At 39.9% G+C, this 25,590-nt stretch overlaps 1 protein-coding gene across 1 annotated transcript in view; it reads right to left on the reverse strand.

Annotated features, from left to right (window-relative positions):
* rims4 (regulating synaptic membrane exocytosis 4) overlaps positions 1 to 25,242 on the reverse strand; it is a 30,489-nt gene extending 5,247 nt beyond the window's left edge. Inside the window, exons 1-5 of the mRNA XM_023811339.2 lie at positions 24,677 to 25,242; positions 12,715 to 12,856; positions 1,865 to 1,977; positions 1,346 to 1,447; positions 828 to 967 (exon numbers count right to left, since the gene is read on the reverse strand). Coding sequence (XP_023667107.1) covers positions 828 to 967; positions 1,346 to 1,447; positions 1,865 to 1,977; positions 12,715 to 12,856; positions 24,677 to 24,773 — 594 coding nt within the window. The 5' untranslated portion in view covers positions 24,774 to 25,242. The remainder of the gene's footprint in view (positions 1 to 827; positions 968 to 1,345; positions 1,448 to 1,864; positions 1,978 to 12,714; positions 12,857 to 24,676) is intronic.
* Positions 25,243 to 25,590: the final 348 nt, after the last annotated feature.

Here is a 25,590-nt window from a genome sequence, read left to right on the forward strand (position 1 = left end):
CTTTTAGTGTGTGTGTGTGTGTGTGTGTATATATATATATATATTATATATTTTAAAATATTTCGCTATTATCCTGCCTTTTTTCATTTTGCAGACAGCGTTCAATTTATGCAGCCTGAGCTTTTTCTTGATCATGGACTACATGTCCTTCATCAGAAAAATACAGGCAAATAAATTCATATGAAAGTTCCTTGGCTAAAGATCCCAGAAGCTGAATGTTCTCCCAACAGAATGGAGAGGAGGGATGTGTTCAAACCCATTATTCAGTGACAAGACTTGAAATTGTTTCCAAAATTGCTAACAGGCTTTGGAACAAAACGCTAATATTTTTGAAAGCTATTCACCTGCCTGTTTTATCTATTGACAAAAGCATTCTGTCTTCTCTTAGAACATCAAAAGGGAAGGCTTCCTGTGTGCACTTTGAAAACAGTCTGGGGCTTTTCACGCTAAAACCAAATCTAACGAGGAACTGGTTTAAAATTGGAATATGGGACACTTGCCAAAAGGAGCTGAGCTTGATGGAAAACATGAAGACATTTTACCTTCCGATGAGTTACAAATATTAACATTAAGTAAACATAAACAAGTAACAGACATGGTACACATGATTAACGTTATGTTTCCAGTGATGTTGCTAGACAGTGCACTGGATATATAAAATTACTACAGTTTTAGTGTATTTGTCAGAAATTAGTATTAGTAAAGTGAAAGGTCTGCTGATGTTTTATTCAAAACGAATGCAGTGACTTTTAAATGTACAAAATAAGGTTCTTGGAATATATACATTCTCACAGTATTGTCAGAATCGCGACTTTTCCTCTCCATACCTGCACAACCTTCCCCTGAGGAGCCTCTGTGAAGACCAGCACCTGGTTGTACAGTGGATCCAGGGATTTCCTCACAGACTTCGTCTTCTTTTTGGCAACACAGGCACCGTTTTCAAGTAGATAAACTTTTATGTACGCGGCTGAAATTGCAAAGAGATGTGAGCTGAAGTCTGATTAATTTTCCTAATTTCACCTTTTTCCTTCCACATCTAATTTATCACTAGGAATTAAACACTTTCCAAGTAAAATCTATATTGAATTACAATGCTACGCATCATTTAGTTTCATACAGTACATTAACATATATATTGTGATTAAAAACATTAATTTGAAATATTATTTGTGAATCTGGAAAATTCTAGTTTTTGTCTTTATTCTGACCTAAATTCTACCAAGAGGAGAATCACACCAGTAAAAATTGGCTTGTTAATATGAAGTCTCCATTTCTGAAGGATTCGGTAAGGATGTTTAGGTAACAGGCGGCATTAGTGGTTTCTCTGTCCCAGTAATCAGTTTACCTGGGGGACCTTTGGATCCCGGCTTCAGGGTGAGACCTCTGGCTTGGATAATTTCCACCTCTAGCTGTCCATTCCTCTCCATCAGGCCTATTTCCACATCACCTGCAGGAGACACAACAACAAATCCATTCAGCTGTCTTCTTTTCCCTGCAAGAACGACTAATGCCGCAGAGTGGAGGAAATGTGATTGCATGTTGGGTAATTACATGCTGCAGTTAAAATTTAGATAGAATTAAATGGCAGGGCCAGCCTGCCCTATAGGCAAAATACGTGATCACCAAGGGTGTCACTTGATTAGGGGGTACAAAAGAGCAACTGAAATAACGATTTTAGTTATTTTTAGTACTAGTAAGCTAGCTAGATCGCAGCCAGATACCATGTTCCACTAAAGCCTTTTTAATATGAACAAATTGAGAATAGTTGTTTACTTTGGAGGGGGGCTGAACACATTCTCACCTAGAGCAACAGAACACCTAGGCCTGGACCTGATGAATGGAGAGAGCTGAGGGTGGTGCTTACCCATGGATGTTGTTGCGAGGGTCTGACGGCCCACAAACTGGGCTGGACCCATCCCATCGAGAAAGTCACTAAACTGGGTATCTGAAGCCAAACACACGCCACTGTAGTTCAGACTGCAGGGAGGGGGAGGAAAGATGGATAGGGAGAAAAGGATGAATATTACATAAAATCTGTTCACCGCCAACATCCCCCCCCCCCACACACACACCCCAAGGTCTTTTTTTTATTGAACATTGAAAGAGACACAGCGAGAGTATAGAGGACAAAGGAAAAGTTTTTGGTTCTGCTTAACAAACTCCCCCCCCCCCGTAACAGCAAACCCATCAATGCCAGCATAAGAAGGCAAGTACAGCTAAATGTTAAACAATATTCTAAACTATGGATACATATGATTACATATAATCAATACAAAAACATAAATGAAATGAAAAACAATAAAAAGAGATAAAAAGAAAAATATAATTAAATAAAGAATTTTTAAAAGATATTTTATTTCATTTAGAAGGGCTACACAGACATACATTTTTAAACTAAAATTGTAAAAATATATAAGCAATAAATCCATCATTTTAATTGAGACTCTTGGCTTCCTGCTTCCGATTTTTAAATTATTTTCAGCAGCATGTTTAAGTGTCACCCCAAGTGTCACTCCCTTATCTATCTGCGTGCACAATTTCAATTTCCAGACAAAAAAAAGTTTAATGTTGTTCTTTCCAAAAGCTTATACAGATTTCATTAATACATGTTTTTGTATGTTTTATTTAAACATCAGCTGTACTATTGCAGGACACAGTTTGGTGCCAGTTTCTGGGTTTATGTGACAGATGGGAGGACGGTGTTTGGTGAGAGATCTTTGAGAGCCATTTTAAATAAAACGGTATTAAGTGTTCCTGTGGCGAGGAGCCAGGCGGGAGGGGCTGGGATATGGGTTCAGAACCATGGCGATTAATGGCTGTGTAATGTCTCTCTTTCTCTCTCCATCTCTCACTCCATATTTCTCCATCTCTTTATATCTCGCTCTTATGGATCTAAAAGAAGAGAGCTTGTAGAGAAAAATAATTCAAATTAAGTGTCAGAAAAACAAAAATCAACTGCATAGTTAATGAAAGGCGTTTCTGAATGGACCATAGTTGAGGTGTTTATCCATGTCATTTAATATTTTTTTGATGCCCTTAAAGTGTTTTCACGATTAATGTATGTCATTGCATATGATTGTGGTGACTTATTTTATTGTGTTTTCCCTGGAAACACTCATTTTTAATTTCATGGTTGTTTAGGTTTGCTATTGACGTTTTTCAGACTGCATCCTGTAATGGCCCCCTTCCTTCTTGTGACACCCGCATACACTTCAACTAAATCAATCAGACCGGATCAAACTCAGCTGAAAAGGCCACTCTGTATTAAAGACATAAATGAGTAACATCTTGATGAGACACCCATGCCATTAAACTCTGTTGATTAAGACATAGTGAAGTGTTCAGGCAAACTGGTAATACATTAGGCTGCCTTGCTAAACAGCCAACAGCAGACAAATCATTCATAAATCACATGTCCTGAAGAAAATAACATGTTAGCAGATGATTTTTAGAATCTCCTACTGTCTCTGTGCCTGTTTTAGATGCCATCTTGGACACACACTGAAGTTTATTTAAAAGTGGTCAGATTAAACCAGTGAATCGGAAAAAATGTTGCGTCAACCACTTGAAAAGCAGAGAAAAATATCTGCGTTTTCCATTGCCCTGATGGTCCCGGTCAGCAGTGTAAACCGTGAGAGGGACTTCTCAACCATGAATAGGGTAATGAATACGTTTCACAACGTTTCACATGTTTTCTGCTTTAAACTATCACAGTTTTAAGCTATCAGCTATCACTTTTAAAGCCTAACAGTTAATGTATTTGCAGGTCAAGACAAACATCTGCAAAAGGCTGCAAGGAGACCATCTTGCAGCCTGCATGCGGATCTCAGTAAATGGGCCAGACGTTTCTGACTTACAATATCAAGAGGCTCTAGAAATGTTCCTCCAAAAGTCCAGAAAGATAAACCGCAGTGACAAAAGCTGCACACTATGTGAAGAATTGTCATAAAAAGAAATGTTCTGATGTTTAGTTCAGTTGTTATTTTGACTGCTGTCATTAAAAGAAACACATGAACACCATGAATCCTGTCGGTGTCTGTCTGCCCCCCCCCCCCCAAAGCTGTAAACCTACGGGAAACACTGCACACTATCACACATAACAACACATTTTTAACAACTTTAAACTCACTAAACTAGCAAATGCCTTTCCTCACATAGCTTCCCCAGAGTGCTTTGAATATCCAAATATAAACACACAACGCACAATAACGCACATTTGGTTTGTGGGCAAAGTCAGCACATGCATTTCCGTGAAATGTTGCCTCCGAGTTTCCCGTCTGCTGTACTTTCACAATACTATTTTCAATATTTAATATTTCTATTTTTAATAATGAAAATACATGTTTCTGCTTGACCATTTGTAATGGCTAGACAAGGGGGTAAAGCAGAAGCATAACTCATTTGTTTCTGACAATGAACAGCCAGGCCGCCAACTGGTTGATTTAGTAAAAAAAGTTAACGATTGAAAAAATTATAAACTTTCAGTCTGATGGAAGCTAAAGTCACACTGAATCATGGACGTGGCTTAAGATCTAGTTTAAAATTTAAATTACTCTCAGGAATTGTGTTTGCATCTGCGCCTTTTTGATGTGACACAGCATCAGTGATGATTTTGGAAGGTTTAGCTCACAATAAGAAAGCTTTTCTTATTAATTTACTGTTCCTATAGGTAAAAAGCATTGTCTTAAAGCAACAGCAAAAAATAGAACCTAGTAACTTTTTAATAGTACCCTTTCTTTGGGTGGAAAAAAACAGATTACATAACACAGGGTTATTCAACTCACAGTCCTCGAGGTCCGAGCACTGCTGGTTTTCCAGCCTTCCTTTACCTGTCAGTTAGGTGTGAAGCCTCTGACCAATCAGAATCAGTCATTATTAAACAACTACTTGGGAAAACTGAAAACACGGCCTGGATTTGGAATCGAGGTCCAGAGTTGAAGAACCCTGACATAACATATACAATGTGTTTTCCATTCGTAAAAGCTAATTGTCCATTGTAATTATTAAGATTACATATAATTATCACCAGTGGCGTTGCTAGAGATTTTGGGCCCCATGAAAGCATATCATATTAGGCCCCCCTGTCCAAACCAATCCAGTTATTTTCCTAATTTTTTAGGGCCCCTGTCACTCAGGGGCCCTTGGAATCGTCCTTGCTTTCCTCCCCCTTACGGCGCCCCTGACTATCACACAGATCCAACATGAATCAGGAAATGTGTTCTTTAATACTTAAACTGTACAAAATGAGAAGGAGGAACACCACTGTTTTCACAGAAATTTCTTGTTCTATGTTTTTCAGATCATTTAAAAGGTCATTCTATTCATTTGTTTGACTTAATTCTTTGTGGTGCAATACACCACGAGGCAGTTGGGTGATCGCCATTACAAAGAGTATACATTTTTTTATGATGCCACCTTTTGGTTTTTTTTTAACATTCTTTTATCCTATTCTTATTACGCTATAACAGTTTTAGTATGTTCTCAGTAATAATTTCATTCCTCAGCATCAGTCCATACAAATACATGTGAATGTATTATAAGAATGAAAGTATAAATTAATCAAATTAAAAATGACTAAATAACTGTCTTGTGTGCTGCAGCCAGACACAAAAAGTGGAAATTATGTCCACTGTCAAAGCCCTTAATCTAACAATTTTATGAGATCTGTAAATGTCTCACCTACATAAGAGTAAAAAACAATAGGAGTTTTACCATTTCTGTGCCTTTGCTAATTTTCTCCTTATAACTGGATAATTAGTAGTAGTACTGTATATCAATACTATTTACATTACTGCACAACTTGAAAGCTTAAAATGATTGCCATCCATGAGTGCATATGTATCTGTTAAATTACATTTGTCTAACACAATCTTACTTGCAGGCCAGTCAAAAATTCTGTGATTTATGTGATTTGTGCAGATGGAAAGATTTACAGCCAAAATGCTGAAAAAAAATCCAAGGCAGGACTTTCTGTGCAAGTTCAGAATCTGAACCAGTTTCTGTAATGAGAGCCACCCCCCACCCCAAGCCATGCAGGAAAGGCCCACTTCATTATCACAGTTGTTTGCAGGACCAAGCATAATGTGAACACGAAACCAGAGCCATTATTAGTACCGAGTTCTTGATGAAATGTTAGACGTTAAGATACTGAATACCTTCCAGTGTTCTGCCAGCAGAGCACACTGGAAACGATCATGTGCAGAATAAATAAGTCAGCCTTTAACACAGCCTCTGACAGTTTCCTGCACAGCCTCGCGCAAAGCCCCTAGCACAAACACTCACACTGACTCTGACAGTCTTCTAGTACAGCCTCTACTACAGCCTCTAGCACAGTCTCTACTGCAGCTTCCAACACAGCCTGTAGCACAGTCTCCAACACAGCTTCTACTAGAGCTTTCAGTATAGCCTCTAATGCTACCTGCAGCACAGCCTCCAGCACAGTCTCCAAAACATTCTGCACTGCAGCCTTCAACACAGCCTCCAATATAGCCTCTACCACAGTCTCAAATGCAGCCTCCAATACAGCCTCTAGCGTGGTCTTGGTAAGTTTCTTCTGCATATATATAGAACCATTTGTGCTAAAATGTCTTCATGATGGCCATATGTATTTTCGGTCCAAGTAAACTTGTGGAAAGGCAAAGATACGACTGTCTCACACAGGATATGCCAGGTGATGTAACAACCAAGCACCTTTAAGAGGCTGTTAAATTTTAGTTTTTACCTAATCGTCTTCAGTCACGTTTTGCAATAATTCACCATGATAGTTTATGATACAAATTGTAATGTAATTTTGCTAATTTGCTATTTTTTTGTCTCAAAGCAAGTGGCTACTTTACTGAAAAAGCAAGTAAATATAATACAGAAATATGAATAAACCATTTATTATATTAAAGGTTTTTATCATGCATTTTAAGATTACTGAATTCCCATTGGCCATCTTCTTTAGCTCTCCATTTCTTAATACGGATAAAAGTAGATGTGATTTAATAGTTAACAATTAGGGATACTAAGGAAATAATATGTAAATGTAATGTAAATTCACGCTAACCCTTATGGCCTTCCTTATAATGCGTACTTATCTTCTTCATGGGTGATCTCACTGTAGGAGATCAGGAAGCTAACCGCCGGATCTCCAAGGAGAGGTGCAGGGTATCAAGCACGTGCTTCTAAAACAAGCCTCCCCCATAATGCTGCCCCCCACCAAGCGACGCGTTCTCTGCCACGGGTGGTCTGACATTTGTTTGCATTCATGCTCCAGATGCAGCACATAGCTGCACCTATTATTAATTATTACTATTAATAAAGTATAAATAATTATTCCTTGCATACTGGCATCTCATCCAGGATGAGCTCCAGCCTTGTGCCCCGTTCTGCCAGGGATATTCTCCAGTCCTCCACCCCAACCCCCCTGTGATCCTCACCAGGATAAGCAGTTAGAAGATGCATGGGTAAATGGACATTCAAAGCATATAAGCGGTCATGCAATAAGGTAAAATGTCAATGAATCATTGGCAGAGTTTTCTATAGTATCCTTGTGATTGTTTTTTTGTATGTCATCGTAGGGTGTATGTTTGACAACTTAATTTGAGCTTTTAGTAATTACATGCAGGCAGAGAAAGCAGAATTTTGCAACTCACTTTAGAGGATAGAATGCAAATTATGAGCGTGAAACACGGAACATTCTGGATTCGAGGCAGAGAACATGAAACATGTCTCCCTATGTCACCCTCTCCCTTCGGACTATTTTTAGAGTGCCCCTTTTTATACTCTGCCTGTTCTCACTGAGCTTTGCAAAGCTGTCGAAGGCAAATTAATAATTTTCATTCCAGCCTTTGCAAAGTTCTGACCTCGATTTTTCTCTCTTTTCTGCTGATCTATTTTCTAACACTACGGAGACAGCCCAAACCAGCTGGCTCACATTAAGCGAGAAGGGTCTCCAGTGATATCTGGCCCCTTCTCTCTCCCAGGCTGGTCTCAAGAGCTCTCTGGTAGATATTGCCCTAAAAACTAGATGTCCTGTCCATTTGCAATCTGTCCTACTCTACGATTAATGAGCGGACCAATTCTCAGAAGCCTGGAACTTTCACCAGATAGGTATTCATAATATGTTCTTCAACACGTTTTTATAAGGATGATTGATTTAGAAATAACCCGAACCGTACCCTTAATTATCCAAAGAAAAGGTCTAATTATCGGTAATGCTTGTTGGCTTTCATCAGGGACAACACCCTTTTGCTTCAAATCTGCAAAAAATTGTTCAGAAGACTTGCTCTCCTGACTTCACTTGACCTCTTTTCCTGCCCGCTGTGTTTGGGAAAAACTGCCTCCCAGTCAGAATAATCAGTCAATCAGAGGCCGTTAGAAAATACATGTATTTTTCAAGTGTCATTTTGAACCTGAAATTATTATTTTTTATCCTTCCAGATCAATATCCATGTTATTAAACTGTATAATTGTATAACAGGTAGATGCTATTGTTATATTATAAACCATTGGGCTCATCTTGTCATTATTTCCAGTCTGTATCTAGATTGTTATTGAAGTATAACATTACATCTCGTTAGGGCAATATGTGGTGGGGTTTTCTTAAATCTTTGTGAAGCACTTTAGGGAAATGATGTTGAAAATTCAACTGAATTAATCTGAACTTTTCAAAAGGAATCACCCAAAATCATAGATCAACATAAATCTGTCATTTAGACATTATTTAAAATGTGATTGTTAAATGTCCAGCGGCACAAGAAACGGCCACAAATACGTTCGATATAAACTCAGAATTAATATGTAAGACACTGAGAATATCAGTTTGCGAAAGGCAATATTTCATTTAATTGTCTGGTGTTTCCATTCAGCTCCCAGTGGTTAATACTGGGATGGGGACAGCCAAGACCCTGACAGACATGTTCGCCAGAATCCGCTCTCTGTGGACACCGTCATGGAACCCCTGAACATCACACAGCCACAGACCAAGTTGTTTGGAGCATTCAAGATAGAACCATATTTCTCAGCAGCTACAGCCAGAAAGTGCTTTGCACAGAAAATCCATAATTAAATTCGGCAAGCAAACTTGTGGCAGAACTAAATCTTAATATCAGAGCTGAAAAATGCAACACTCAGCAGACCCCGCAATTTCGTTAGCAAAGCATTTCCCCAGCTTCGCCGGCTGAACTGACGAATAGTCTAATACAACAGCCTGTTAAATAACATCCTATAAAGGAATTTGCGCATAGATTTAGGCAAAACAACCTTTGCCCAAGTACCTTATTGCATCTATGGCACTTAAAATAAACCTTACACAATGACTTAGTTGGACAAACAATATACTATAACTACTGTAATATATACTATATTTATTTAGAACTAAAGGTGGAAAGAAAAGTACAATGTTTCCTTATCTGAATAGGTTCCCATACATCAAAAATGTCTAAGCATATTTAGCAGATGAAGGGATATGGCACATATGTCGAGGATCCGTACCAGGACCACCGGGTTTCGTAACAGCTTCATACACCAGGCTGTGAGGACCGTGAAGATTTTAGCCCACCGCCTCCCACTGAACCACTGACCCCACCCCACTGTACCAGTCACTTCTTCGCACTAGTGCAATCTTTCACTTGCACTTTTCATTTGCATTTTCACGTCTGTATAGATTAAAAGGCTACACCCTTCAACACACTATAAAAGTCATGCTGCTAAAAGGATTTTCCATGCTACTACTCCCTCCAAACGCACCATGGATCACCACGGATACGGGCTGTGTACCATGTGTGTGTTGTGCATGTTGTTTTTCATGTTCCCTTAGTTTTTATTTTTAATTTTTCTATTCATGCTGTTGATCTAGGAGGAACAGTATTTCATTCTTAATTGATATGAAAGTGCATGATATAATGACAATAAAGGAAGTCTTAAATCTTAAATAAGGACACATGAAGTTAACCATAAAGACTAGTTCAATGTTAATACTCATTTGGGAACATGAGGGCATAATAATGCACTAAATAACTGGGGATTCATGTTTCTAATGAAAAGGGTTTTAGAATAAACACTGAATGTTACACAATGCCAATGTTACAAAATATACAAAAAACAGGTAGGCTGCATTGCCTGCTTTCAGATGTAAATCATGTTTATCTTGTTTTCATGCTCTTTTACCTTCCTGAAGAACTAATGTTTGTTTTTTCTTTATTCTCTGTTCTTTCTCTAACATGTAACATTCACACATAGATCTGAAAAAAAATCATCATGAAAAATAAAAATGGAACTACAGCAGAAATGTAACAAAACCAAGCAACTCCATCCTCTAATGAAAATTTGTGGCAGTACCCAGCCTGCCTGCGTATTACATATGAAAAATATTAAGTTGGATACATCACTTTACATAACTTGTTATTATGCTATTATGCAGTCTGTCAAATAAACAGGTTTGGATGGTAAAAGCCAGGAGGCAAATTTGATGGAGGACCTGAAGAACCTCCTTCATGGGACAGAAATTAAAATAACCATCCATCCATCATCCAGACCACATATCCCGTGCAGGCATGTGGTGAGCCTGGACCCTATCCCAGGAAATGCAAACGCACAGCAGGATTAATGCAAAATTTCCGATATTAGAGATGACTCATACACCGATAGTGACCCTCAGCTAATCTTTACTTTTTTGACACAGTTTCTGGATACCAGATCCACCACTCTGTATTTTACCACCACAAGACAAAAGGCAGGGGAATTGCTGCTGGTCTGGATACAAGCCCCCAGTCTCCTGCAGAGTAACACCTGTAACCTTTGATGCTTCAATGTCTTTCAGGATTTGTTGCTATCCCACCCTTGGCCAGCAGGAGGAGCAGCAGCAGGGTACCCAACAGCCACGGATACTGAACAAGCACATGTCCAATCACACGTTGCTACATGAGTGACATGCTGCTAGACCCCTTCTGTTGTTTCTTATAGTGATGGGAAGTTCGGCTCAATTAAACTGATTCGATTCTTTCGAACTGTCCGTTGTAATGAATCGATTCTAAAACCGATTCTATGATTCTTTTTTTTTCGTCTTTTTTTGCGCCTGACCATATGACTCAACGAATCGTGGGATCGGATACATCTGTCTCAAGGTTACGTTGTTTGACAAAGATAGTGCTGGTGTTCAACAAAAATGTTCAGCTTGACTATTCACAATAAAAAAACAAATATATAAAAAGCAGAAAGAGTGTCGATGCTGAATAATATATGTGTATATATAGTTCTTATTTTCTTTACTTAAGCCAAATTCATGTGCATGAGTATCAAGGACTACATCACAGTTAACAACAACTGCAATATTACCAATACAACACACATACCCATACACTGAGCATGAGTAAACTTGAATACGTTGTTGTGTAAACGTCAAGGTTAATAAATATCTTAGTTTGTTCTTTGATGAAAGACATATAGTTTTAGTATACAGAAATGGAATAATTTACTGTTGTGATAAACGATGAAGAGCTGCATTTATTTTATTCCTTTTAACAGCGTAAGTGCATTTCCGCAGTAAATGCCGCGAGGGCTCTTGGGATCAGTTCGTGAACCGTTCGTTTGATTCACCGACCGAGTGTCCGAAAACCAGTAAGTTCGATTCGTTCTTCGAACAGGCTCTTTTGAGTCACCGAGTGTCCGAAAACCCGTAACTTCGATTCGTTCATCGAACAGGCTCTCGGGTTTTTTGGAGTCAGCGAGTTAGAGACCAGGTACTCGGCCGTTCGGGTGTTCTCGGCACCAGACGGAAATCTACGAACGCAAAAGTGACGAATGTAAGTGACGCACATAAGAATAAACTTAAAAGTGATAAGACAAGCGCAGACGGAATCGCGGGGGATGCTTTTGGATGTTGAATAGCCAAAGATCAGTTTTAAAAACGTTTTTAAATAATTTTAAAAACCGATTCGTTCTGACTTACGAATCGGTTCAACCCGTTCACTAAAAAAAAGAGTTCAAAAGAACGATTCGTTCGCGAGTTTCTTACTAATTCCCCACTGTTTTAGCATTGTTGAATATTTCTGATGGCAGTTAACAAAATGCTTGCTGTCTCTTAACACTGGGGTCCTTTTTTCCAATTTAAAACCTTTACTTCCATTGTTAATGTTTTTTTTTGGGTAAGCGTTAGAGCAGCTAAGACACATGGTCTACGTGAATTTCAGTGTGGCCTTATTCTTGGTGCCAGATGTGGTGGTTCCAGCACCTCAGAAACAGCCATCCTGCTGAGATTTTCACACACTATAGTTTACTGCATTTACAGATAATGATGTAATGAACAAAGAATGTCTGTAGCAGAAAAAACCTTGTTAATGAAAAAGGTCAGAGGGGAATGGCCAGACTCAAAGGTAACATGAAGACCACAAGTGCAAACATAATAGCTCGATACAGCAGTGGTGAACAGAATAGCTTCTCTGACCACACAAGGCGCCTACCCTTGAATTGAGTCTGAAAGCAAAAGTGGATTTGACCTGGTACTCGCTAGCACAGTGAGCCGCTGAGTGCATGTGAGTGTAGCTGAGGACAGCTTTCAGTTGTTAGGGTGGTCCTTGTCACCACGGTGACAAGTCAAAGCATTTTAGGGAGTAAATCAGTTTCTCCAAAAAGCCAGTCAAGATTGATTAGCCAAATACGTAAAGAGGAACAGTAGTGACCTTGCAGTCACAGGTTAATGGGGCTTTTTAATACGCCGGAGGATGCACTCACTTGCCCTCGGAGCCGTAGCTATTCATGCTGTCCTCGATGGACTCGTGGCTGGCCTGGCGCACCGTGCGGCTGGGCATCTCCACAGCCAGGCCCGTCTCCGTGCTGCGCTGGATGTTTCCCCTCAGTTTCCGGCCCTCTGCATCTGTGCACAGAGAGACAAGCTCAGGATTAACGCGACAGTCGCCTTTAACTCTACGTACCTAGATTATAGGCTATGATTCTCTCGTGATAGCAAACCTGTAAATTATGGTGAGCAAGATTATCACCACAGAGCTCCTGGTCACGACTAGTATATCCCATTACCTTTTGGAGTCTTTCTTAGTTACCGCTGGGTTAAACCAAATAACGATTCATTCAGATTTCCCAAAGCCTTACGTCTCCTTTCAAAACGAATGATTTTTTTTTCCTATTTATTTTTTTGCTGGAGAGACTACCAGCATACAAAGAGGCCATTGATAAAGGGACCATCAAACACAGCTCAAAAGGAGGCCACTTTTCCAAAAATGTACTCTAACTATGATTATTGATTCTGCTGGTTGAGTTCAAATCTGATGACAGCTCAATGTGAGTCACCAGGACAGTTTGTCACAAATGATCTAGTGTGTTTAGCAAAAGGGGGAGGTTTAGCATATCGAACACCAAGCACTTTTCTCATTAACAGGGAAACCGCTCTTTGCTCAAAACCAGGCAAAAGTCTCAGGGGGCCTGAAAAATGCTCAAGCGATTTCAGAAGGTGACAGCATTACATTTTTTTTGCTACAGTGCCCTACTTGAGTCACAAGGTCTGACCTAAGCAGGCGTGGGGTGACTTAGGACGCTATGAGTAAACCAGGACAATCAGGTCCAGTTGAGTAGCTCATGTTTCACTGGGAAATGAGTGGGTCATATTCCTCATGAACAGGAAGGAACAAGTAGTTTTGTTCCTGTTGGTAACGTTCATGTGGCTACAGTCTTCTTTTTTAACAAACTGCTGTAAACTAATGCCAGCACAGAATCTATTTACACTATTAACCCTTATTAACACTTACATATTAACACTTATTAACCTTTGTTTGCAAACATGTATGTATCATGCTAATCACTATTTAATCCTGTCTTCTTTGACCATCAGATTTCGGTTGATAAGCAGCAAAAGATGCAGGCCCTAAGCCTTCAATAGTGAGTTAACTGTAAGAGATGTGGTTTAAATTAGATTTTTTAAGAATCCTTCAATGTTGTAATTTCAGTCAATGAGCAAAAGCCTGAAATTAAGCAGTATCAGAACTGACAAACAGAACTGATTATATTCATTTTTTTCTGGAATAAAATGGTGAGAAAAGACAGCTTGACAAGTGCTGAAAAGGGCATGCTGTTGCCATGGGAGACCTACCCAATGAAATACAGGAGTCAAATGCAGTGTGTAGCAGTGGCATTTGAGAATCTCCTGGTATGTACCTGGCAAGTCTATGGAAAACGCTCAGGCTAAAGACAACAACATGCTGGCTGCAAATGGTATGCAAAAATTAACTGGTGCCATTTCACAAACAAGACAGCGGGCTAACAATCTAAAATGGTGCAATCTAATACCTAGTCTTAAAGAATTTGTACTATGCAATTAGCATTTTTAAAGGAAAGTCAAGATTGCTAAAAATACATCTCTGAAGTTGTTTTTTTCTATTCATTCATGTCAAGGACACATTGTGTTATGGAGTTGGCTTAAAACATTTGAAAATTCAACACAGAAAAGGTAGTTTAAGCTAAAACATCTCAAACTGCTGCTGCATCTGCACCTCCTACAGGCCATTCAGGTGCATGTCAGTTACTTGTGATAAATGATCTATTTCTCCAGTATTTCTCATCAGCATGCAACTCACAGTATATTATATTATTATTATTTTCTTCATACCAATGACTGATTTCTATACCTTTGTAAGAGTCGAATATCCAGAACAAGTTTTTCCACCATAAAATCCTACACAGTTTAATCTGCAAAATTTAGTCTCGGTGGTATAGTGACCAATTTATTTCAGCATAAGAGGGAGGACAAGTTTAATAAAATGGTGGTGAGAAAATAAAATGAAAGAGCTGTTTCAGCAAACACAGGACGAAAACTAAAAAATAGAAGGACATTGGGTCTAGGGAAGGGTTAGGGTTAGGGTTAGGGATTCAGCAGCGAGGTCTAGGTGAGATAAAACAGAATTCCCTTCTATTTTATTGGTCGGCACAGATATGTCAGCTTGTCACCTGAAATTTGACCCTTCCTGCAACATCCACATCTCCTACCTCATCTCACATGTGGCTGTATAAGATGTAACAGCATTATCCTAATAAAGATTAGCTTATACCGTATATAAAACACCTCCGCTTTAAATATTGCAATACATATTTTTAAAAATTGGTACGGTGCGGCGAACAAATCACCAGGGCAGAACGGCATGCCCTGCAGGGCAACTACATCCAGCAATGCAAGACCTGGGCATGGAAGATCATCAGAGACACTCACCCCCCAAGCCATAAACTGCTGCAGTGGCTGCATGCAGGTAGGCGCCTCCAGAGCCTTAAGGGGGGGGGGGCTGAGAGGCTGAGGAGAAACTTACACTTACTGTACAGGCCATTAGAACCATCAACACCATTGATATTCTTTTTATCTTTACTTTTTACATATTTCTATATTTGAGTATTTTTGTTAGTTTATGTAATTTTTATTTTGTAATCCTTCCACTTTGTTTATTGCAGAGTCTGGAATAGCAGCAACTTCATTTCACTGCTGGTGTACCACTACTTTCACGCATGTGACAAATGAAAATCGTGAATCTTGAAAAAAATTCCCCAAAATAAACTGTAGCTAAATAGAGCTTGTTATTTATGAACATAGTCTGTCAGATAAGTTGCTTGTGTTGTACCAACAGACATAAAACAATGCAGCTAAATCACTTGCTTTTGATCAATATCCTCACAGAATAAAAAAAAATTCCATACAGCAAAAGGTGAATGTCTTTTGGTGACCAATTCTTGTTTGCTTTTTTTCTTCCTCACTCTTTTTTGTTAAATTTCACACAAATGCACCACACTGTCTATGAGTGAGTCTAACTGCAAGAATAAAAATGACTATGAGTAGCTCAGTGAGCACATGCAAAGCTCGTGCAAAAGCAGCAGCGGTCAACTTAAGACTGATTTTTTAACATTATACTACATAACCCTGATAAGGAACAATCGTTAACATTGCAAAATTTAGTCTCAACCCAACTGACCACAGTCCTACTGATGTGACAATTATATGTGCACGACATGCAATGCTGATAATGACATCGCACATCATGGAGACCTGGGGCAGCTTGTGTCCTTGAGCAAGGCCCTTAACCCCCAGCTCCCTGGGTGCTGCTACAGGTGGCTGCCCTTTGCGGGCAACTTACTCCACATAAGAGCAGGTTGAGAGAGACAATTTCCTCACAGGGATTATTAAAGTATCGATTATTATATCAATTAATACAAAACTTGCAAAATATTGTTGCCTATTACACAGAATATGGTCTTACAAAAAAAGTCTGTCTTTATTGCATGTTTTATTGAAAAAATATTGAACCAGTTTGCTAAGCTAAGTGCGTATCAAGTCTGGAGAGAAGTAGGTCTCATTAAGAAACCCCAACAGTACAGATAAAAATACTATTTTTATTCATTAATGCTGGCCGAATTCATTAATCAAAATGACAGTCATACGTCTCACGCACACAATGTAGTAGAAGTGAGGAGTCTTTCTGGAAAAAAAAAAAAACTTTCAGGGTCATGTTTCTCCCTGTTAATTCAAGTGACACACTGCTCCCCCAACCAAGACTGTCAAAATACGAAAATTAAATCTAATGCATTTGATTTTTCTAACAAAAATACCAAATTGCATAATAGTTCAATACACAATGTTATACTGTTTGAAACCTATAGGGTATTATATACACAAAAAGCATTATGTGAAATCCAACTTAGGTCATAGGTTACAATTTTTTTCATAATAGGTATGCAACTTTTTAATTTCTCTATTTTCACCGATTGTTACTAAATCATTTTTAATGGGACTTAAAACATGTCAGTGAATAAGTATATTACCATACGGGGCGAAGCCACCTTGCCAGAAATGGCACAATGCATCCAGCAAAAGGATTAGCCCATTAAACCAAAGACCTCAGCTCCTGACTTGTCTCCAAGGAATGACATCATCGTGTGACCACCTCACATTGGCCCAATAAGCTCCACCTCAACAATTTCCAAGGATCTTGTTGAGCCAAAATACAGCCCTTCTCTCAGGCACCACCTGGCACTGAATGATGTACTGGGAGTGCCATCATCCATCACTCCTGCATTCATAACATATTAACCAACTGACAGATGGACACCTCCATCAACAACTTATAAATGTCACTCAAGAACCTCCGCTTGAATAAACAAGCAAGCGAAAAGGAAACTCAGTCCCAGATCTACCGAATTCCTCCAGCACCTGAGCCAGAAGCTGAAATGATGTGTCAAGAACCACATACACTGTCCTGGTTGGTCCTTAGTGGATTAGCAGTGGATCAACAGTCTCCACAGCAGGCAAAAGTTTCCTAAGTGGAAAGGGACATGTGTTAGGGACTATAAGCTCCCACTGCCACTGTCACCTGAGGAATTTCAGCCAAGTAGCCATATGTTTATAGAGTATCATCTGCTTTGTGATGCCACCCACTATACAGCCTCAGACCAGTGCAAATATTTACCCATCCGCACGCCTTGCTGGGCCGCTGTCAAATCCTGCCAAAGCATGTAACTGCTACTGTACTCATAGAGCATATGTGAGCCCACCAAGCCCAGGAAAGAGCTGACTGTTCCCATCGCTGTGTCCCTGGACTAACCTTCTTGTCTGGTGAGCTGAAGTAGCACAACTTTACGCCTCATGTCATTATAGTACCTACTAATAAGTAAGTGCCTATAAATGCTGAGTTTTGCAAAAAAAAAAGAAAAAAAAGAAAGTGACCTCTTTAAGTCAATATCCATATAGAGCGCTACCTCCAGGGGTTGATGAATATTTCATTTAGATAAAATTGGCACTTAACAAAGAGTGTGTAGTTTAAGTGGTGAACGACAGAATTTGACAGCTCATATTCCCAGAATTACGCATACACACACACAACTTCACATACAAGTAATATACTTCAAGTAATATTTATATAAATACTGTTTGAAAGATGCTTTTATGCCAAACAGAATTAAGGAAAACCGTAACTTTTTTTCCAGATCCAAATGTACATTATACTATCAAATTAGTTTCTAATCATTCAATCCTACATATGGCTGGAAGGAACATTTGCTAATTGCAAGCACTTTAGAGGAATTAATAATTGAGTGCTTTTTAAATACAAAGGCATATTTTAAATGTCGTAACATCTGACTGGCATAAATCAACTTAGGTTGAGCGTAACTGAAGCTAGCCTGGAAACCTGGAAGCATCCCTCTTTCCGAAGACAACTCACTGTTCAGAGGATGTGTTGCTCTCTCCATTTGTAGGACCATGTCCCCAAGCATCCTGTACCCAAAGGTCAGATTTTAGCTAAACACTTCACTAATAGTGAGTCATTGAGGGAGTAGGTGATAAATCATCTGACAAAAGTGAGCCTAACATATTGAGTAGGTAGAGCCTGAAATCCATTTTTTAAAATAGGGGGCAAACCTGCCTTTAAATGCTTTACATAAGGGGAATTTATACACTTGGGGGGGGGGGGGGACTACTTGTGAGCTTCTTCCTTGTCCTATTCTTACTTCAGATGGGATTTCGTTGCTCTCCTCCAATTTAAGGGATTCTCTAAACTATATACATTGCTGTAATTTGTTGCATCTTTCTCCTCTCTTAGAGGTCATCTCTTTGAGCTGCATCAGTCTTTTGGTTGCTCCCTCTGCTCAATTATTTCTATTCTTTCCCCATACTCTGTCACCTCCTCTTCATCCCTATTCACTTAACAACAGCAGTCTATGTTTGCATGCAGTGGGGACTATCACTACCCGATCTGTACCACCTGTCTGATTTGTACCCTGCAAGTCTGCACATGCTACACTGCATTACATTTTCTGGCACTGCCAGATCTGTTCATCCTAGCATTTTCTGCATTGTATACATCTACAGCAAACTACACTTGTAGCTATATTGCTTAGCAAGAACTAGAGTTAACCTCCTGAGTCCTGGGCTTTTGTTTGGTGTGCATGTTTTATTTTCTTTAGCTATTTGGGATTAGTAGGACCTCATAATCATAAAATCCAAACATTATTTTTTTGAACAATTAATAGTTTTAAACTAAAAATGATGTCCTTATATGAGGACGTAAGCTCTCAGGAGGTTAATGATTCTGCTGAAAAAAACAGGGAAAATCCAATTTTCTTTGGATGTCATTTTAAGTCTTCACTCCGGTCATCTTTATCAAAATTATTGCTTTACATTTGCATCAGCTGAAATTGTTACACGGTATTTTGATATACTTACAGCTTTGGTTCACACTGAACTGAAATATGAAGTTTGGTGTTTTTTGCTTTTGTTGCTACGATATTAATATCATTCCAAATCAGTGGGATCAGAAAAAAATGGACAGAAACATAAATTTCTCTAGTTGTTTGGCATAATCTACTGACTTTGCTGCAACATAATAGTGGGAGCCGTCAGGGGCATATAGCGCCACCTAGCTGTGACTGGGGTACCTATCAAGACCCATAAACACACACAGGCACAAGTGCAGGTGCTATGCAGAACTTTATTAATCAGACAGGGGTATGTTTCCCAAAAGCATAGTTGCTAACTATGTTAACAACTTCCATAGTTGGAACCATGTAGTTGTGATACAAGTGTTTCCCAAAACCAAAGTTTGAATTATCAAGGTAACCTTCATAAGGTTGGGTTATGAAAATGTGAAATTAAATGGTACAAATCAGGCATTGTCGCAAAATATGCCATAAAAAGTAATGCTGTGCATGTGCATACATGCAAGGTACAAATTGGGCAGGTGACAACAGATCAGATAGTGACAGGGGGCTGGTAGGCTTGTAGACAGAAGGAGAGAGCGTGCACATTCCACACCAGTGCAGAACATTATTACACATCGCTATAAATGTGCGTAAGTATTCTATACATTAAAAGTACCAAGTTTGTGTAAATAGATGAAATTATGTGCAATTCCGCACTGAAATTCAAGCCCCGAATACGATTCCTCCAAATACTCTGCTGTCCTCCCACAGTCCAAAGACATACAATTATATATGATGGTATGTGTGTTTGCGTGTGTTTGCGTGTGTTGGGGGTGGGGGGGGGGGTATGCTTATATTACATTTCAAACACAATGTGATAAAAAAAAATGTTTTTAAACTTTCCATTTTGACCTTTGGGGACATTTCAGTCCCCACAAGAAAAACCTGATTTTATAAAAATCCATGAATGAAATGAAAAGCCCAAAAATATCAGATGTCTTATGGTTAAGATTAGGGCTGGGTAGGGGTCATAATTGGGATTAGGGTTATACCTATTGAAATGAATGGAGAGTCCCCACAAAAATAAAGCTAACTAATCGCTCTCTCCTTCTGTGTGTGTTTGTTTGTTTATATGTGTGTGTGTGTGTGTGTTTGCATAAATCACACTGGGGGACCAAAACGCCCCCAGAGTGTGATAAAATCTGGAACTTCCTTACTTTTGTGGACATTTTTCAGGTCCCTATTTGGATAACCTCAATTTTATGAAAATTTGTGAATGCAATGAAACAAGTAAAAATACCATATGTCTTGTATTTTGTTTGGTTACTTCTGGTTAATGTTAGGGCTGGGTAGGGGTTAAGGGTGTTATGATTGGGATTAGGTTTTTTCCCATAGAAATAAATGGAAGGTATTTAGATAGGTTATATGCGTGTGTGTGTGTGTGTGTGTGTGTGTGCACACGTTTATGAGAGCGCCTTCTGATGGACTGGCATCCTGTCCAGGATGTTCCCCTGCCATGTGCCCTCTGCTGCCTGTGATCGACTCCAGAACGCTGAACTGGATAAGTAGTTGGAAAATGGATGAAAAAACATTTTATAAATATCATCCAAAACCTAAACCCATAAATTAACTGTTTCTTGACATAAACTCAAATTCAGACCTTCTCTACATATACTACAAAAACAATCATATGCTGTAAATAAAACACAAAAATGTTCATTTCCAAAACATCTTTTCTCACACTACACACCTCTCTTGCATAAAAAATTCAATCACCGAACTTCTCCATATAAAGATGATAAAATAATTGAATTCACTACACCCACATAATCCATCCATTATAAAATTAGACAACAAAGCATGGCTTAAGACCAAACACTATAATCACCTGTGGGAACAGTAATTAGTGAGTTTAAATCTCTGAGGGATACTGAAGATTTTGGCTGGTCAAAGTCATGTTTATGTATATTACGCCTCAGCCAAAATGAAGTTTCACACCAAAACCACCGGCACATTATTGCTTCCCTTTTGATTTATCATCAGTCTTATGCAACCAAAATGACACAGTGCCGTGTGTGAAGTCAACCGATGAATGTCGTACTCAGCCCAAACGATGATGCAATGATCAGGCATGACACTATCCGGACCTGTAATTCAACTGAGTTCCCGTGTACCTGCCAATAAATGACCACAGATATCTGACATTCTGGGGCTCTAATTTAAAAATCTACTCTGCATAAGTCTGTATAATCTCTGTATAAGTACCATTAAACACAAATTAACCACAGATTTCAGACAAAAAGGGACCTTAATTTACCATAAATTCCCATGTTGAAATAAACAAACAGGGGGATCTTATGTGACTATCTGACAGCAAAAAAGAAAGCAATGCTATTTTTACAAAGTTTGAATCGAAATATTGTAATATTTCTTTTCAGGAAATAAACTAATTTTAGCTAGCTATTAGCTGGCAAATTTCATTTTAGCTAGTGATTCCAGTTAAACTAAACCAAATTTAGCATTAAAATCTTTAATTTTCTGTAGTGGTTCACATGGCTTGCGTTAATTATAGAACAGATCTTAAAATCAGCACAAAGCAATTAGGGTCAAAATGGAAATATCTTTGCAACAAGGGTACTGATTACATGTCAGAGAGATGAATCTCAATAGTAGTTCGATATTCTCATTTTGCATTTTGGTTCACTGATAATCTAGCTCTTCTCACCATATATTTCTCATTCTTTTCTAGTTTTTAGTAGAATGGTCTGCTTAATTCCATTTCTCTCCTCTATTAAGAGCAGGGGTGGCCAATCGTATCCGCAAAGGGCCAGTGTGTGTGCAGGTTTTTGGAATAACCTGTAGGTCACCTATTCAAACCCAGGTGTGAGGACTCTTCAGCCAATCAGTCCTCTAATCAGTAATCTAATTAGGGAGTTGCAGCGAAAACCCGCATACACAGCGGCCCTTTGCGGATAAGATTGGCCACCCCTGATTAAGAGCATATTTTGTAGCTGACCATTTAATTTTGCCTTGGTGCTATATCTTGTGTTTCATTCTTCCATAATGCCAGAACATTAAAAGGAAGGTTCCGTGTCTGGTCACGTAAGAAACCAGAAATTGACTGCAAACCACTCCGTTATCCTGAGAGTCTACGATTTAAAACTGCCTTGATGGCCATGCATTCACAACTCGTATTATTTTAATTCGTTATCGTACGCCAAGATCCTTCAGTTGCCATTTATAAGTTATTGGTGCACACACAGACAGGCAGAGGATGGTGATTAGCGGAAGGCTTTAACTGCCCCATCCTCTGTCTGTGGGGGGGAAAGGCCCCTGAGAAGCTCCTCACCATCTCACCCCTGCTCCACCACCGCTTTTCACCCCACCTGTTCCTCGTTAGTGAAACAGGATGTGGCTCATTTTTCTGCTGTTCTGCTGTCGTTTCCTATATAAAAATCAATGGATGCGTCAGTCAGGCATCAAGCCCCACAGTCCTGTGCATTTATTATGACTGATTTTGTAATTATTACCCCAGCAGAGGGTTTCCCCATGGCCATCTCCAGCTTCACAAGTTTTTATTGATCTAATGAATCAAGGCAGGCAAAGTATTGTGCTGTGAGGTCAACAGGCCAACACCTTCCGGTGAAAAGGCTACGCTGCACATAACCTTCATTATCCTGTAGTATGTTTTTTTAATAACAATTATCTGTATTATTTCTATCGGTTTGTGTATATTTCAAATTTCATCTTACAGTTAAACTTACTTAGCAGATGCTTTTATTCAAAGCAAGACACAATTAAGAAAGTAGGGTCAGTCAGTCCTTATTGCAACTCGGTGTTAGAGGCCTTGCTCAAGGACTAAATGGAGAAATCACAACCATGGGATATGAACTGGCAACCTTCCGATCACAACCCCCTAACTCATTGAGCCACTCTGCCATCATCATAAACATAATTACTATTATCGTTTCTTTATGCAAAACTGAACAAAGAAAACGAATTTACTCCCCAATGTGTCTGCATTTATGGGTCCATTTTCTCTCCAGTTTGTTTGCTAACACGCTGCCTGACTGTAGATTTCAAATTACTTTCTGAAAAACCTGGCAGGTAATCACACATCACATCAGATCATTCAAGGGGCATTAAATATTTATTCAGTTTCCCAGTCTTCCCAGACAATAATGAGCTCGCCAGAAAGAGCACAGTCGCTAACAATGCTAACACCAGCACTCAAATCCTACGTACGCATTTGTGTACAAGACACACTGTTGTATTGCCATAATTAGCATCTGTAACATTTTAATTTTTTACATTTTGCACAGAGCAAATTCCCTGCCATTTTTAAATCAGTTTATAATTTAGCTCTTACCATTAAAATAAGAACCCATACATCTGATTTAGTGAGTTTTTTCTTTTAGAGTAAAGCATTATATCAAGGAAATTTGCATGCATTTTTGATGAGATTTCGTTTCCTGTCGACCAGGCCATACTGTATGGATTTATGCATAAGGCTTCTGCAGCAGATGGGAAAAGACGGAGAAATGGGGTCATTCCAGATTCAATGGTGTTGGGCGGCACTTTGAGATAGAGCCCTTTGAACACTCAAACTTCAGACTGTACGGATGAATGCACAAAGCATTGTCACCTGCTGACATAGATATAGGGTTAAAGTGGAACAGACATGGAAAGCATCCCTGTTTGTGTGAGAGTGTGCACTTGTGTTTCTATGTCAGCGGCCTGGGTTCTGGGTATCTTGTGTATGTTGATGTTTCTGTGCAGGAAGAATAGGTCAGAGTTTCAGCTGCATCCGTGGCCCCGGGTAATGAGATTGAAGAGAATAAATCATTTCCCTATGAGGCCAAATCAGTTAACAGTTCTTAGTACTTTAAATTAGATGGGCAGCACTGTCATGGTGGACCGCCGAGCCACAGCCTGCCTGTCGTGCTTTTTAAGGGAATCGACTCGGAGATTTGCCACAATTCTCCTTGACAAGCCAAGCATCCACTATTACTGTTAAAGGTGATGACAAGAGAATAAGGAAGGCGAAGCTGAGGGGCCATTCCGCGGTCCATCATACAGAAGAAATGGTGATTTAAAGTCCCTCCAGCCTCAAATAACCCTCCACCCCATGCCCCAGAGCAAAATGAGAAAGACTAAATCATTTCCTAACAGGTTCTTCTGCTGGCACCCCCTGTTTTTTATTCCAGACAGGAGGTGGACCCAGACAGGCAGGGTTGATGGGGTTTGTTTTGCATCAGGACTGCTGGCTCCTGAGCAGGACCAAAATCAGTCCAGTCTACCTATGGCTTCAGCTGACACTTTCCACACCCCTTGAAGCTATACCTTTCTCACAACATCAACACGTTTTCTCTCGATATTCGACCGTTTCTGCTCAATATTCTGCAAACGAAAATCTAGCAACTCACGCCTGGATGTCGCCACAGCGTCCCTGTCACGGCGAACGCAGCCAAAAGCGTGGGTTTAGGAAAAGAGACGGGAAACGCGTGCTTACCGGCATCATCCTCGTCGAAAGAGTTCATGCAGGGGAAGTAGATGGCAAGGGCTTCGAAGGAGGCGGACAGGCTGATCCGGCTTTGCGAGCGCTCCATGTAGAGCCCCGGGGTGGGCGCCGGCTCGGGCGCCGCCTTGGCCAACCGCGCCTGGGCATTTTTCACGCGGAGCACGGCACGCGGCGTCTTGGCGGACTTTCACAGCACGAGCAGCGGAGAAACGTTTCCCTCGTGTCGCGCCCGGGATGGATGTCGCGCTCCGCCGCTACAAATTTCCCAAAAAATTCCAACTTCGCCGGCTTGATTTTACTCCCAAAAAACAGTCAGGGCAGAAGACGTCTTTAACCTAAGAAGGTTATGAAGAACACCAGAAGATAAATAAAGCGTGTTTTTAGTAGTCGTTATTCCAGAGCTGCATGGTTGCTTAACGGAGATGATGTCTAGACAGCAGACGCTCCTGGATGGTGTACGCGGAGGTCAGGAAGCCCTGGATTCCTCTCAAGCAGGCGACAGAGTGAAGAGACGTTCCTACTATCTCTAGAGCTTGTGCTTGATTCAGTTCATTCACTGGATGGATCCTTTGTGGAGACACAAAGGGGAGGTGGCAGCGCGAGCTGTTGCTGGGATTCGGCGGCAGCACCAATGGCAGGGCGACCCAGGAGACATGGGCGTGGTCTGGAACTGACAGGAGCCACTTGCACTATGGGCTCTCCAGGTCCTTACAACCTCTCCTCCCTCCTTCATGGCTGGAAGTGTCCGTCTGTCATCCTTTCTTCCCCGTTGCATGGACACAAAGAGAGGAGCCGCCACAGGGTCCACAGAGTGACATTAAGGTAACACGGTTGGATTAAGACTGTCCAGAGAAATGGACCGATACACCCCCCGTCACTGAACGTAGGACGCATTTCCTCTTATT

This window comes from Paramormyrops kingsleyae, chromosome 8 (assembly GCF_048594095.1).
Source record: "Paramormyrops kingsleyae isolate MSU_618 chromosome 8, PKINGS_0.4, whole genome shotgun sequence".
Taxonomy (NCBI): Eukaryota; Metazoa; Chordata; class Actinopteri; order Osteoglossiformes; family Mormyridae; genus Paramormyrops; species Paramormyrops kingsleyae.